General features: G+C 39.8%; 1 protein-coding gene across 1 annotated transcript in view; it reads right to left on the reverse strand.

Annotated features, from left to right (window-relative positions):
- Positions 1 to 963: 963 nt before the first annotated feature.
- LOC128094962 (vomeronasal type-2 receptor 116-like) overlaps positions 964 to 12,831 on the reverse strand; it is a 28,963-nt gene continuing 17,095 nt past the window's right edge. The window contains exons 3-6 of the mRNA XM_052713585.1: positions 11,896 to 12,702; positions 11,039 to 11,266; positions 9,868 to 9,991; positions 964 to 1,889 (exon numbers count right to left, since the gene is read on the reverse strand). Of these exons, the coding sequence (XP_052569545.1) occupies positions 964 to 1,889; positions 9,868 to 9,991; positions 11,039 to 11,266; positions 11,896 to 12,702 (2,085 nt within the window). The remainder of the gene's footprint in view (positions 1,890 to 9,867; positions 9,992 to 11,038; positions 11,267 to 11,895; positions 12,703 to 12,831) is intronic.

Raw genomic sequence — 12,831 nt, forward strand, 5'->3', positions numbered from 1 at the left:
CTTTCTCAGACATGATGCCAACACCTTGGTTCACATACACCCAATACACAGACAGGCACTGGGGCACAGGATCTTCTGCTGATTTCATCTAAAGTCCTAGGTACAGAGAAGTCTCTACCTTTGTGGCTGATAATGCCCTTCTGGATTGAAAGCCTTTCCAAGTCCATGGTGTGAGTTGAAGGAATATGCACCAATTTAATAAAAGGTGATGATCAGTGGAGAATTGAGGAGATAAAGGCTCCTTAAATATTTAGAGTCAAACAAGAAATGAAAACAAAGTGAGAGTAGTTATAGCTGCACATTTTATATACATCGCCATAATTCAAAGAGGGACTCCACACATTGAATGCAAATTGGCTGTTCTGGTTGATGTTTGAGTTGGGTTATAAAATGAGGTCCTAAGTTAGTATGTAGTAATCTGGTATAGTAGAATCATGAAGTTTACATAGCATGTAAATTATTTGGATTTCTTTGGAATATAATCATATACCATAAGAAAGCATGATAAATTCCTGATGTGTCTTAATGGCTTCAGAAACAAAACATTATATTGACACAAATTTGCTGTATTGAATGTCAAAACAAAACGTTGAAGAATATTTACATACTTGGCTTGAATATGTTTGTGAGCAACCACAGTTGATAGAGTTAATACTTTTGGAATCCTGTTGTCAAATTAATAAAATACGTGAATGATCCAAGTGGAAGAATTCACAAATTTATATTTCATCACCAAATGAAAGCAAAACACAAAAGCAATAGTGAATGCAAGAGGAGGACTCAACATGCCGCTTGTATTTCAATGTGACAAAAAGATGGATACAGAATTAATGTAGTCTAATATGATCACCTAAAGAAATAACAGCTTATGGGATCAAAAACCAAATTACAACTTCATATGTGAGTGTTCAGATAGTGAAGAACAATCATGCTTCAAAACTCTTTAATTTAAAAACACGGTAGCTAGGTTTCAAGGTATTTCCTCCTAGCATATGTTTTCTCCCTAATGTGATGAAGTGAGTTCCTTTCTGGTCTTAATAATATGATGTAGCACTTGGGGGCAAAGATGATGCCTAAGAGTGATGCATTGGAAGCCAAGATAGAAAGGACTTCCATAGCCACCATGACCTTCCCTTTGGTGCTGTGGTAGACAGGGAGGAAGCTGACCCAGACACTGCAGAACACCAGCATGCTGAAAGCCAGGAACTTGGCTTCATTGAATGTGTCAGGCAGATTCCTGGACAAAAAAGCCATAAGGTAACTCCCTAGAGCCAGTGTTCCCAGGTATCCAAGGATGCAGTAGAAGGCCATAGCTGAGCCTTTGTTGCAAGTGATGATGATGTGCCCGTGTTCTGAATGAACATCTTTGTCAATAAATGGAGGAGAGGTTGCCAGCCAGATTCCAGAAAGAACAACTTGCAGCAGGGTGCAGATGGGAATGATGAAATTCGGGACCCTTGCTATCAGCAGCCACCTCCTCATTCTCCCTGGAGCAGTGATCTTGAAGGCTGTAAGTACAGTGAGAGTTTTGGCCAGCACAGTGGAAAGAGTCACAGTGAACAGAAGTCCAAATGTGTTCTGCTGCAGGATACAGGTGACTCTGCTAGGATGGCCAATGTAAAGCAAGGGACAGAGAAAACAGAGGGTCAGAGTGATGAGCAGTGTGTAACTGAGATCCTGGTTATTGGCCTTGACAATGGGAGTGTCTCTGTGCTTCAGAAACACCCCAAGAACAACAACTGTGAGTGAGGAAAAGCCCAGGGACATGAAGGTGAGTGTCTTCCCTAAGGGATCATCATAGGCCAGAAATGTCACCCTTTTCTGTAGGCAGTAGCTCTTCTTTGTATTTGCATAGTGAGTTTCTGGACACTTCACACACTGGTCCACATCTGGCAGAAATGCAGGTGATCATGAGTGCATACTCAGGTTTTCCCTTTTATCCTAAACCACTTTCTTCTCTGCTCCAGAGCATTTAAATGTTATCAGATACAAATATAAAAGGATTAAACTCCATTTGCCTTCTGCTTCATGCTGACAGAAATTAAACAGCCCCAGTGCTTTCTCTGTTGTTACTCATATGGTATCCTCACCTTAGTGACACTGTGGTATCTGTTTTATAAGTCATAGAACATTGATATACATTGCATGAACCTAATTTGGCTCTGAAATTGCCTCTTCATCAATACATCTCCATTCTTAAGAGGACATGGGAATGCAGTGTGATAGAGATAATGTGCTTTGATATCCTATTCTTACAGCGAAATTCTTTTATATGTATCCTAAATGTGCCTATATTCATAAAGTCCATGGTATTCTCTATGAAATCCTCAATGGTTTTCTCAATGAAATCCTCTATGAAAAACTCAAATTCTCATTCTTTGAAGGATCCTGAGTGAATTAGTATTTTTAAATTATTAGGGCTTTGAAGCACTTCAGGAGTGACACTCTTCTCATAATTCTGTACAACACTCTTTATGTAATGAATAAATAAGAACTGCTCATATATTCTAAAGTATCCATGGGATAGTATTTGAACACTTGGTTCCTGACATTAAATTTCTTAGATTATTGCACGCTATTGATCTTTCTCTCACATTCCATTACATATTTCTATGAACCTTTTTGTTTTCCATATACATTTAACTGTCTTTATATCATCACATTTCCATTCATACTTGGTATATAATACATTCTGATCTTGATTTTCCCCTCGTCTATTTCTCCCAAATCCTCCGGACCTCCATGAACATGTAAGTCCACAGTTTCTTTCTCTTTAAAGTGAAACAAAACCCAAGAAAACCAAGCCAAACAATTAAGATCTCTCTCTGTCTCTTTCTCTGTTTCTTCCTCTCTGTCTTTCTGTCTCTGTCTGTCTCTCTGTCTCTGTCTCTGTCTGTCTGTCTGCCTCTGTCTCTCTCTCTCACACACACACACACATACACACACTCAAACTATAAAACATGACGTTGCAAAATATACTATAAAGGAAACGTTCAATAAAAAGAAAACAAACAAAACTGAGGTCAAAGAAAGCAAATGATACAAAGATACATCTGAGGTCATTTCATGTTGGCCATCTACCCCTGGGCAACAGTCCTATCCTTAAGGTTTATTACTATACCCAGTGATAGTTCATTGGGAAAACTTATTATTCCTTTACAAGTGGGCATCAATTGCAGAAATGGTGTTGGTAAGGAGTGGTAGCTCATGTCCACTTCTTCATCTGTATGCTTTGATCCCACCTGGATTTACCCTGTACATGCAACCATAGTCCCTGTGGGTTCTTATGTGCCTCAGTCCTGTTGTGTAGACTATATTTTTACTTTGTTGATATTGTTAATGAATTAAAGAATTAATTCAAAATTTTAGAAGCATTAAATCTCTTTGTCAATATATTTGTTTTTCTTCCATTTCTTCAGCTTAAATAGCTATGTTCATTTCATTTATTTGAAAATGAAAGACCCTAGCCCTTCAGGCTTACACCCCCTATCCTCAGGAAGAGAGAAACTTCAAGCACCAGGAAATGAGAAACTGAAAATCTAGTTCCCAGGGCAACCTGACTCACCCACTGCTCAATCACCACTGTAACAATATAACAATGTAAAAAGATTGCTGTTAAGAGATGTGCTCAACTGTGACTGGGATAGTTGCAAGTGTTCCAGGAAGGACCACCGTGACCTGTGTGTAAACTCCACTCCTGCCCTGATACCCCCCTTGAGGTTTATGTAACTGTACCCCCTCTGTGATCACCCTGTGATCAGGCCATGAAATTGTGTAGGAATTGTAACCTTGTGGGTTTTGTGGGTTTTTCCTTTAAAAGCCCTTATGGGGCTGCAGTAAGATGCAACTCTTGCTCTCGGGAGCAGAGCTTGCCCTTCTGCAGAGAAGCCAATAAATTCCTCATTCTGTTGCATCAATTGGACTGCTGTCTGGGTTCTTTGGGCACCCACTTGAGACCCTAAACTTTGGGGTTCAACAATTGGAGGTCCCCCCAAGATTTGGTGACCCCCAGACCCCCACTCAGCCAGTTGGAGGTAAAAACAAGCTCGATCTATGTTTTATGTTGTTATGTCCTTGTCTTTTGTCTGGTTGATTTGGCATTTGTATTCAGTGCTGCAGAAGTGTATAGGACTTGTATCTGGGACTTGTTTTGGAGAGCAGACATGTTCAAGGGTCCACCAGTCCCCACTCTGGAATTCTCTTCCAGAGTGATCTGAAGAAGGAGAAGAGTCTCTCCTTCCTTGGGGGAGCAAGGCTGTTCGTGGCCACTCCCATTTGAATTTGTGTTTTCGGTTTGGGCCTGTGGAGCCAAATCAACCACCTGCATGGACTGTGTCTGTCCTTGTCCTCTGTGGTTTATTTTGGAGTCTGTGTTTTGCCTCTACCTTTCTCTCTCCATATGAGGCAACAACTAATTACCCCTGTAAGTCTGACTTTAGATAACTGGAAAGATGTCCTCGCCCGGGCTCACAAGGCCTCTCTGGAAGTCAAGAAAAAAAAATGGATCACCTTCTGTTCCTCAGAACGGCTGGCCTTTGAGGTCGGCTGGCCGGGAGATGGGACATTTAATGTTGATTGATGTCATTTCGCAGGTGCCTGGATGAAGCCATTCCTCACTGCTTTGCCTGCCTCAGCAATGCTGGGGCTCAGACCCCCACCTCTTCCTTCTCAAACTCCCCTCACTCCCCTTGTCCCTTCAGCCCAGGCTGCCCTCTGACTGTTTCCCACTTCCTCCCTTTACCCTCTTAAGGAAATCCAGCATGAAAAACCCCCAGTCCTTCCAGAGGTCCAGGGAGACTAATGATAAAATCAGCACCCCCCCCCCCCTTGAGCTGATCTGCCCGGCTGCACAGAAAAAAAAATCCTCCAAAATGGCTCCAGAGGTGAACTCTCTCAGCCAAGACCACTCTCCCTGCTGGGATCTCTCCCTTTCACCAAGCAGCTGCCTTGGCCTTGATAGGGTGGGGGAGGGAAGAGACACTGGGGCATCACAAGATTTTCCCCTCTGCTGCGGGGGGGGGGGGGGGGGGGGGGGGAGGGGGGGTGCTGCCAAACTCAATACTGAAGGGACTAACCAAACTCCCCAATTGCTTCCTTGCCCTCTCTCTGACCAGAGTGCAGGCAGGGGCTGCACAAACTGCTGCTTTGGGGACCCAGGGCACCAGTGAGAGGGCTAGGCAGCCTGTGAACAACAGGGCAGAGCTGGCTGGGAGCCAGCTGGAGCCTTGAGGAGCTCAGAATGTGGGAGCTGATGGAGAACTAACTGCCCTTCCAGGGTCACAGCTGACAGGTCTGTGGGCCCAGCCAGGGCATGGAATCTCCCATCCTGTTGGATGGGACTCCCAAGACCTGCCCTGGAGCTAAAACCTGATCAGGATCTGGCTCCAAGATTGGAATGTCACTCCCTATATGAGGCTATGATGCAAAAGGTCAGTAAACTGTTCTTATACCTGCAAATACTGAATTTGAAAGTTAATTCTGGTTGGTTTCCATCTTAAAAATGGCTAATGATTCTGCAAACTGCTTATGTATGTATATGGACAGGTATATGACTTAAAAATGTAAGCAAGCTTTAACTGTATGTATGTATGCATGTATGTAACTTGGATTCAACTGTATGTATGTGTGCAAGTAATTATTGCTTTTAAATATATATATATAGATATCTATATCTATATCTATATCAATATCTATATATATATCCTAAGTACTTACGTCTTTACCAAGTGTTCAACAAGTTTCTAAAAAATTTAAATAGATAACAACATATGTTTAAGATATTTGATAAATATTAAAGCTACACATCAGTGCTTTTATACACAGAAATATACCTTGCTCTGGCAGCTAAACTTTGTAATTTAAGATTTACCCCTGTAAAATGATAATGATTTTAAGAACATAAAAGGATCATAGGAAACAGATGAGGTTTGCAAATATATGGCAGTACTAAAGTTCTAAAAAGTCTGGTTGCAGTGATGCACCTTAGCAGTTTTAAAATTACCAGTGTCAGGTGATGATCACCGGAAAGCACCAGCCATAATAAAATAGAGCAGACAGGCTATGTATGTGCTGCCAAAAGTAGGGTCAAAAAATCATCCAAGCCTCTAAGTAAAAGAACCAAAAAGATTATAAATGAGTCCCAGATATTAAACTTTGGGATTGTTTGTACTCTGGAGCTTGGTTTCAGAGTAAGAGGATGCCATGTTTTCTCCCCTTTAAAATAAAAAGGTACTTTATTGTTGTTACAGAAGACATTTGAGAAATCTTAATCTTTCGAGAACAGTTTTTATAGTTAAAAACCAATGACTTACATGTTTCTCCTTACCCAAGGTACATTCAGGCTTAAGAATGTTGTCTAGCCTCCTTGTATTTGCTAAGTTTGTTAAACTTAAGTTATTTGGATAAGCTGATACATATATTGATATTTTGTTTTGGCTTCTTTACTGAACCTGTATTTGATGCTAAAAGAGCTTCAACTTAAAAGCACTGTTTTTAATAGTCAGTCATGAGTAATCCAGTTTCTTTTTAATTGTAGTCAGGATAAATAAGTACTGATGTAATATTACAGGGATAAGTTTACTCATTTACTCAGTCCCTTGCATATGTTTTTAGGGTTGAGCTTGAAACAAGTAATTAGAAACAAAGTTTGTCTATTCAGACACCTAGACGGCCCTCATACTTCAGAGATCTGTAGAATATGGCATTTAAATGTTGATCTAAAAGTTTATTATATCAGACAGGCTTCCAGATCCTAGCAGTGACCCAAGGTCTCCGAAGAAGATTACATACGAGGCACCACAACATCTCTGCCTGGATTATGACAACGCTGACCACAGGGCAAGATGCCCCAATGCAACGCCTGCCGCCAGGACCCAGCCCAGACTGTGGACAAGTAGTAGGACACTGGAATTGAATGCACCCTTTTGCCTGATCAAGGTCAGTCTTCTGTGTCCCTATTCCACAGGAAAAATACTCTGCCTTATGGGCCTGATGGCAGAAGAAGATTGATGCTGTTCTGACTGGTGCCTCCAACGCTATGGAGACCTGGGTAGGGATTGATCCCTGTAATTTATAGGATTGGAAGCTTCTTGGTCTATACTCAGATATAGTTTATCCTTCTCATATCTCTAACAGTACTGATGGCTAGGCTAGCTCTAACTTTGTCAGCATGGCAGCATCAGACAACCAGATCCTTCTGCAAGGCCATAGCTAGCTTGTTAGCTCACTTTTAAAAATGTTCTAAGATATAAAAGTTTAAATAAGTCATAAAGGTTCAGATATGAGTCTAAAATAAGATATGTTTAAGATTACTCTCTATTCTATGGTTCAGAGCTTCACATTTAAGAGTCCTGATGAGCTGGTAGAGCAATGACTACTTACTGTTCAGTCATAAGCCCAACATTTTGGATTTGTTTTAGATGTCATCTAAATATGTCTAAATGTAAACCTAAAAGTGCTTCTCACCAGGACAAAAATCTCTGTACAATTTATACCTGGCTTTCTGGACAGAAAAAAAATGCCCAAATCTGTAGTTCCTGTTGGGACTCAAAGGTGTGAGTTCACTTCTGCTGTTTTACATACCCATTACCTGCTTTGTCTACAATATGGATTTCAGTACAGATCGGTAATACCAATGTATCTAAAACTTGTATGTCATTTTGTAAGTAGGCCTCAAAGGATCAAAAGAGTCATAAAAACCTAGACCCACTTCACAGAGGTCAAAAGGACCCCAGATAAGTATTCCTAAAGATGGTATTTTTCCTCTCTTCTGATCTTGGGACTACTACCTTTCCCATTACTAAGGGTATGGACCTAAGGATTCCAAATAAGTTCATAAATTTTAACTTCTGTTCCTAGTTTAAATTTCTCTCAACAGATTTTTACTTGGCTGGCAGACACCTCCAAGTTTCAGTTGCTGACTCCACTGCTCCAGATGACTGTGGGCTCTGGACTTGCTAAAGGCTAACATGGACCAGCCCAGCTAACATGATTCTTTCCTGTCCCTATGGGGTCAGGCAGCTACATGCTACTGACAAATGCCCCCTGCCCAGTCTTTGACCAGCTTTTCAGCCTTTTTTTTGGGTGGGGGCCCTGACGGCAGCGCCCCGATGCCAGCTCGAAGCAGTTCCAGAAGAGAATATATTGTCCCACATTCCTTGTTCAGAAAAGGCTGAAATGCGGGGTCAAAAGAAAACTCCCTGACATAGAGACAAGATGGCTAATTATACATGGACTATGCATGGCCATTACAGGCCATGAGTTAATGTAATATCATAATTTTAACATTAAAATATGCCAAAAAGAAAATGGGGGAATGAAAGACCCTAGCCCTTCAGGCTTACACCCCCAAGCCTCAGGAAGAGAGAAACTTCAAGCACCAGGAAATGAGAAACTGAAAATCTAGTTCCCAGGGCAACCTGACTCAGCCACTACTCAATCACCCCTGTAACAATATAACAATGTAAAAAGATTTCTGTTAAGAGATGTGCTCAACTGTGACTGGGATAGTTGCAGGTGTTCCAGGAAGGACCACCGTGACCTGTGTGTAAACTCCACTTCCACCCTTTAACCCCCTTGAGGTTTACTTAACTGTACTCCCTCTGTGATCACCCTGTGATCAGGCCATGAAATTGTGTAGGAATTGTAATCTTGTGGGTTTTGTGGGGTTTTCCTTTAAAAGCCCTTATGGGGCTGCAGTAAGATGTGACTCTTGCTCTTGGGAGCAGAGTTTGCCCTTCTGTACAGAAGCCAATAAATTCCTCGTGCTGTTGAATCAACTGGACTGGCATCTGGGTTCTTGGGGCGCCCACTTGAGACTCTAAACGTTGGGGTCCAACAATAATAAATAAATGTGTTATTAATTCATGTGTGTGTGTCTTCTACAGGTCTAGAAACCGTGAGCATCCTGGCCCTGAAGCGACCAGTATAGGGCATAACTGGAGTTACAGAAGACTGTGAGCCACCATTTGTGTTCTGGAATCTGAAACTGGATCCTTGGAAGAGTAGCCAGTGCTCTGAACTTTGGAGCCTTCTCTCAAGCCCACATCATTAGCTTGTGAAGTTAAACTTTTACACTGTACTTTCAAGTCTCTCTCCTCCACTGTTACTCCTTCTCTTCTATATTTGAAGTATTTATTTTGCTCTTAATGTCCTAGGTCATAATAAAAGCTTCATATGCAGAAACCCATTTCTTTTTAAAGAGAGGCATGTAATATGCAAGCTATGAAAATTACTTCATAAGTATTAAACATGTTCCTTTATGGAATAGATTTAGATTACCCTACAGTTTTTGAGTGAGTAGCATATTGAATATTCACCTATCTGATATTTGTATGTTATTCTCATCCTTGGCCTTCATTATCTTTTCAAGTCCAGTTATTATCATGTAGCCCTATGGAATTTGGCTATGGCAGGTGAAGTGCTCCTCCTTTGTGTAAATGGGAGGATCATATGAACCTTGTACATGTCCAGTGTGTATAAGTCATACATATTCAAGGTAATGATGAGGTGTTCCATCTTGTCAACCTCAATATATTTGCTAAAAGAACTATGTACATATATAGTGTGAAAGGATTCCAATTATAAAAAAATAAAATTTAAAGAGTCCCTATTATAGAGGTAAATACTGTAAGTGCACAAGTATTTTCCAAATAATGTATATTCAATTAAAATATTCCAGGAATAAAAAACCATAATTATTCCTAAAAGTGTTAGCAAGATAAATCTGTGTATGATTTATCTTCTTATTCCACATAATGACACAATTATACTCACATGCAATGGATTTAGATTTTTTCCTATCTATCTATCTATCTATCTATCTATCTATCTATCTATCTATCTATCTATGAAATGATTGGCATTTACCTGTCTCATTGGAAACTTCATTCTCTGGGCAAGGGGTACAGTCAAAGCAACAGGCAGCTTTCCCCTCCTGGTGAATTTTTCTGAATCCGGGATCACAGCTTTCACTGCATACAGACTGAGGAATCTAAGAAAAATAAAATGAATGGAAGCAAATATTCAGGTTTTTATGGAATATGTAATAGGCAGAGTGTTTTCAAATATTGAATAGATAATTTGATTCTATTGTCTCTAAATGCAGATAGTTGATTTGTTTCTACTAGTAGAATGAGTCATTCAAAGGTCCATGTGGTCAGTACTTGGCCTTAATAACACAACTTTGCTGGAAAATTGTTGAAAGATAATGAGGCAAAGTATAGAGGTAAAAATTCAGGTCCTTGGTAGCATGTCTTGGTGACACTAAAAATCTACTGTCTCTTGACTCCTGGATACAAAGGTATACATATTTGTCTTCCATAGTAATGGCTCATCTTGTGAACTTCATAGGTCTTAGAACCACTATGGAAACAAATAAATGAGGATTATTGTAAAAGATTTTCCAGATTATGTTACTTGTGGTCAAAAATCCTCTCTAAAGTAGGTGGCCCCGAGTTATTGGCCCTGGTCCCTGAATGAATGTAAAGGAGGAAAGGATGATAAGAGTAACATTCAGCTATCTCTGCAACCTGACTGTTGATGCAATGTGAATAGCTACCTCTATGCCCTAAAAACATGGCTTCCTGAAGTGATTGAATATACCTTCAAACTGTGAGCCAAGAAAAATGATCCTATATTTCTCATTAGGTACTTTTTTATTTGCAACAGCAAAATCAACAACTAATACATCTACACATTCAAATCATGTTTTTCTACATTGACAGGGGTCAAAAAGCAAAAGACCAACGGATCACTGACTGAAACCTTCCAAGATGGGATCAAAATAAATTTGTCAAGTGACTCATAACAATGAGAGAAATAACCATGAAACAGATACTTTATGACATTAAATAAATGACCTGATTGGAAAATAAATAGTTCATCCAGCAAAATTAGGTACGAAGACAATTCTTTATATTGGTGGTCATTATGTGTCAATAAATGGGCCCTGTGTGAGCAGTTAAGGGTCATGACACACAGAAATAGAGTTTTTGAAATTTACATACAGGTCAAAATACTGAAGGAAGATGAAACCCACCTCTGTTAACCCTGTGGCCCACTGTATCATGTGAGAAGATAAGGACCATTTCTGGCCCTCTGGAGCATTTGGAGAAAATGTTCCTACTTTTGCTTTTATCCCAAGACCTTTTGGGAAATTCCAAAAATTGAGAATGTCATATTGTACAAGAGATTGCCTTTTCTGATCCAGAACCACAAGGTCTCCAGCATGATTGATGAGCTGTGTTTTCCTTAGGAAAGGGTGAAGCTAAAAGAGATGCATGCTGTTATCTTACATAATCTCCAGAGAAGTACAACAGAGGAAGAATCAGGAAACATCTCTCATTGATTTTAATCCCTATTGTGAAAAGCACCTTTAATATAGGTACCAATCACATCAAACAAATGATACCCTAGGATAATGGAAGCATTATTGTGCTTCTAAAACATTCGAATCAGTTCCATTAGAAAACTTAGACCCAAGCACTCAGTCTGTGCATAGAGAAAACTTCCCCTTTGTTGAAAATACAGTCATACCTAACTAAGTTTTGAAAAAAGTTAGAGTTTCACTTTTAAAATGAATGATTTTACGAGTGGTAATATACATAAAATAAGCATCTTAGAAGTTTTCATATCCATTGAGACCATCTCTGTCTCTGACTTTTCTGTTGTGTGAAATCTCTGGGATAAATGGGCTTTTTATGTTGAAAATTTTCCCTGGAAACATTGTATGACTCTTTGCAATACAACTACATAGGGACTTAAAACAGTCCCCAATTGCAAGTCTCTCTTGTAGAGTTTTCACAAAATAATCTAAAATACATATGTAGTTTGATTACATTTATAACTCTAGGTGTTTGATATTGCTGATGTTATAATACACAACAGTAGCATTACCTGCCAGGGGAAGAATTTCATCTCTTTCTCTTTTCCATGAGACTGAAATTGTACTTGATTGAGCATCATTTCATGCACACTGTGGGCCACAGCATACACTGCATTGTACACATGGTAACTCTCTTCACTCATGGTCATGTCAAATATGTTCCCTGGCAAGAATCCCAAGGAGGCATTAGAAAGACAGTTATCCACAATTTTACAATCTTTCCTCAAAAATGAGCAATTGAAGAATGACTGCCACAATACATGAAGATAAGTGTCTTGTGGGTATTTGAAAGGATTAGCTGTCTGAATAAAATCTGTAAAATTAATCATCTCCTCCTTATGGTGTGAAAACATAAGGGCTCCATGCAATGAATCTAACAGCAAATAGTTATCAAATTGGGTATGATCCCAGTGTGAGTTCAGGACCCAGACTTTCCATGTGAGTAATATCTTCTTAATATTTACTATTAAGCTTAATAGGGAATCAGTGTCCCCATAAATAATAATCACATTTGCTGATGATTCCAGGATTTGCACCTGATTTTTCCAGGATGTGGTCAGAAATGAACCCCTGTTGGCTACGATCATTTCCACAAATGCTATGCAGACTCCATTTTTCTCCATCTCACTTCTCAAATCTGACAGAATCTGGGCACCTTTGTCATCATCTATGATGAACAGCCCTACCCAGTTCCAGTGAAAATGAAGCATCAGTGATACAATGCCAAGTTTCAGAGATGTGTCCTTGGGGGCCATTTGGTACAGGGAAGAAAACTTTCTTTGTTCACTGAGGGTAGTATCAAAAGGCCCAAAAGTAAGCTGTAGAGAGAAACAATCAGAAAGAAGAACATGGTCATGAAAATCAACTCCATTCTACAGCAATGGTTTGAAGCCTGTAGGACAAACTGCATTGAAGGTCAAACCTGCCTTCCTATGTGTTTTCCAAGA

The sequence above is a fragment of the Peromyscus californicus genome, unplaced genomic scaffold (genome assembly GCF_007827085.1).
Source record: "Peromyscus californicus insignis strain IS unplaced genomic scaffold, ASM782708v3 Scaffold_4__1_contigs__length_199733344, whole genome shotgun sequence".
NCBI classification, from domain to species: Eukaryota; Metazoa; Chordata; class Mammalia; order Rodentia; family Cricetidae; genus Peromyscus; species Peromyscus californicus.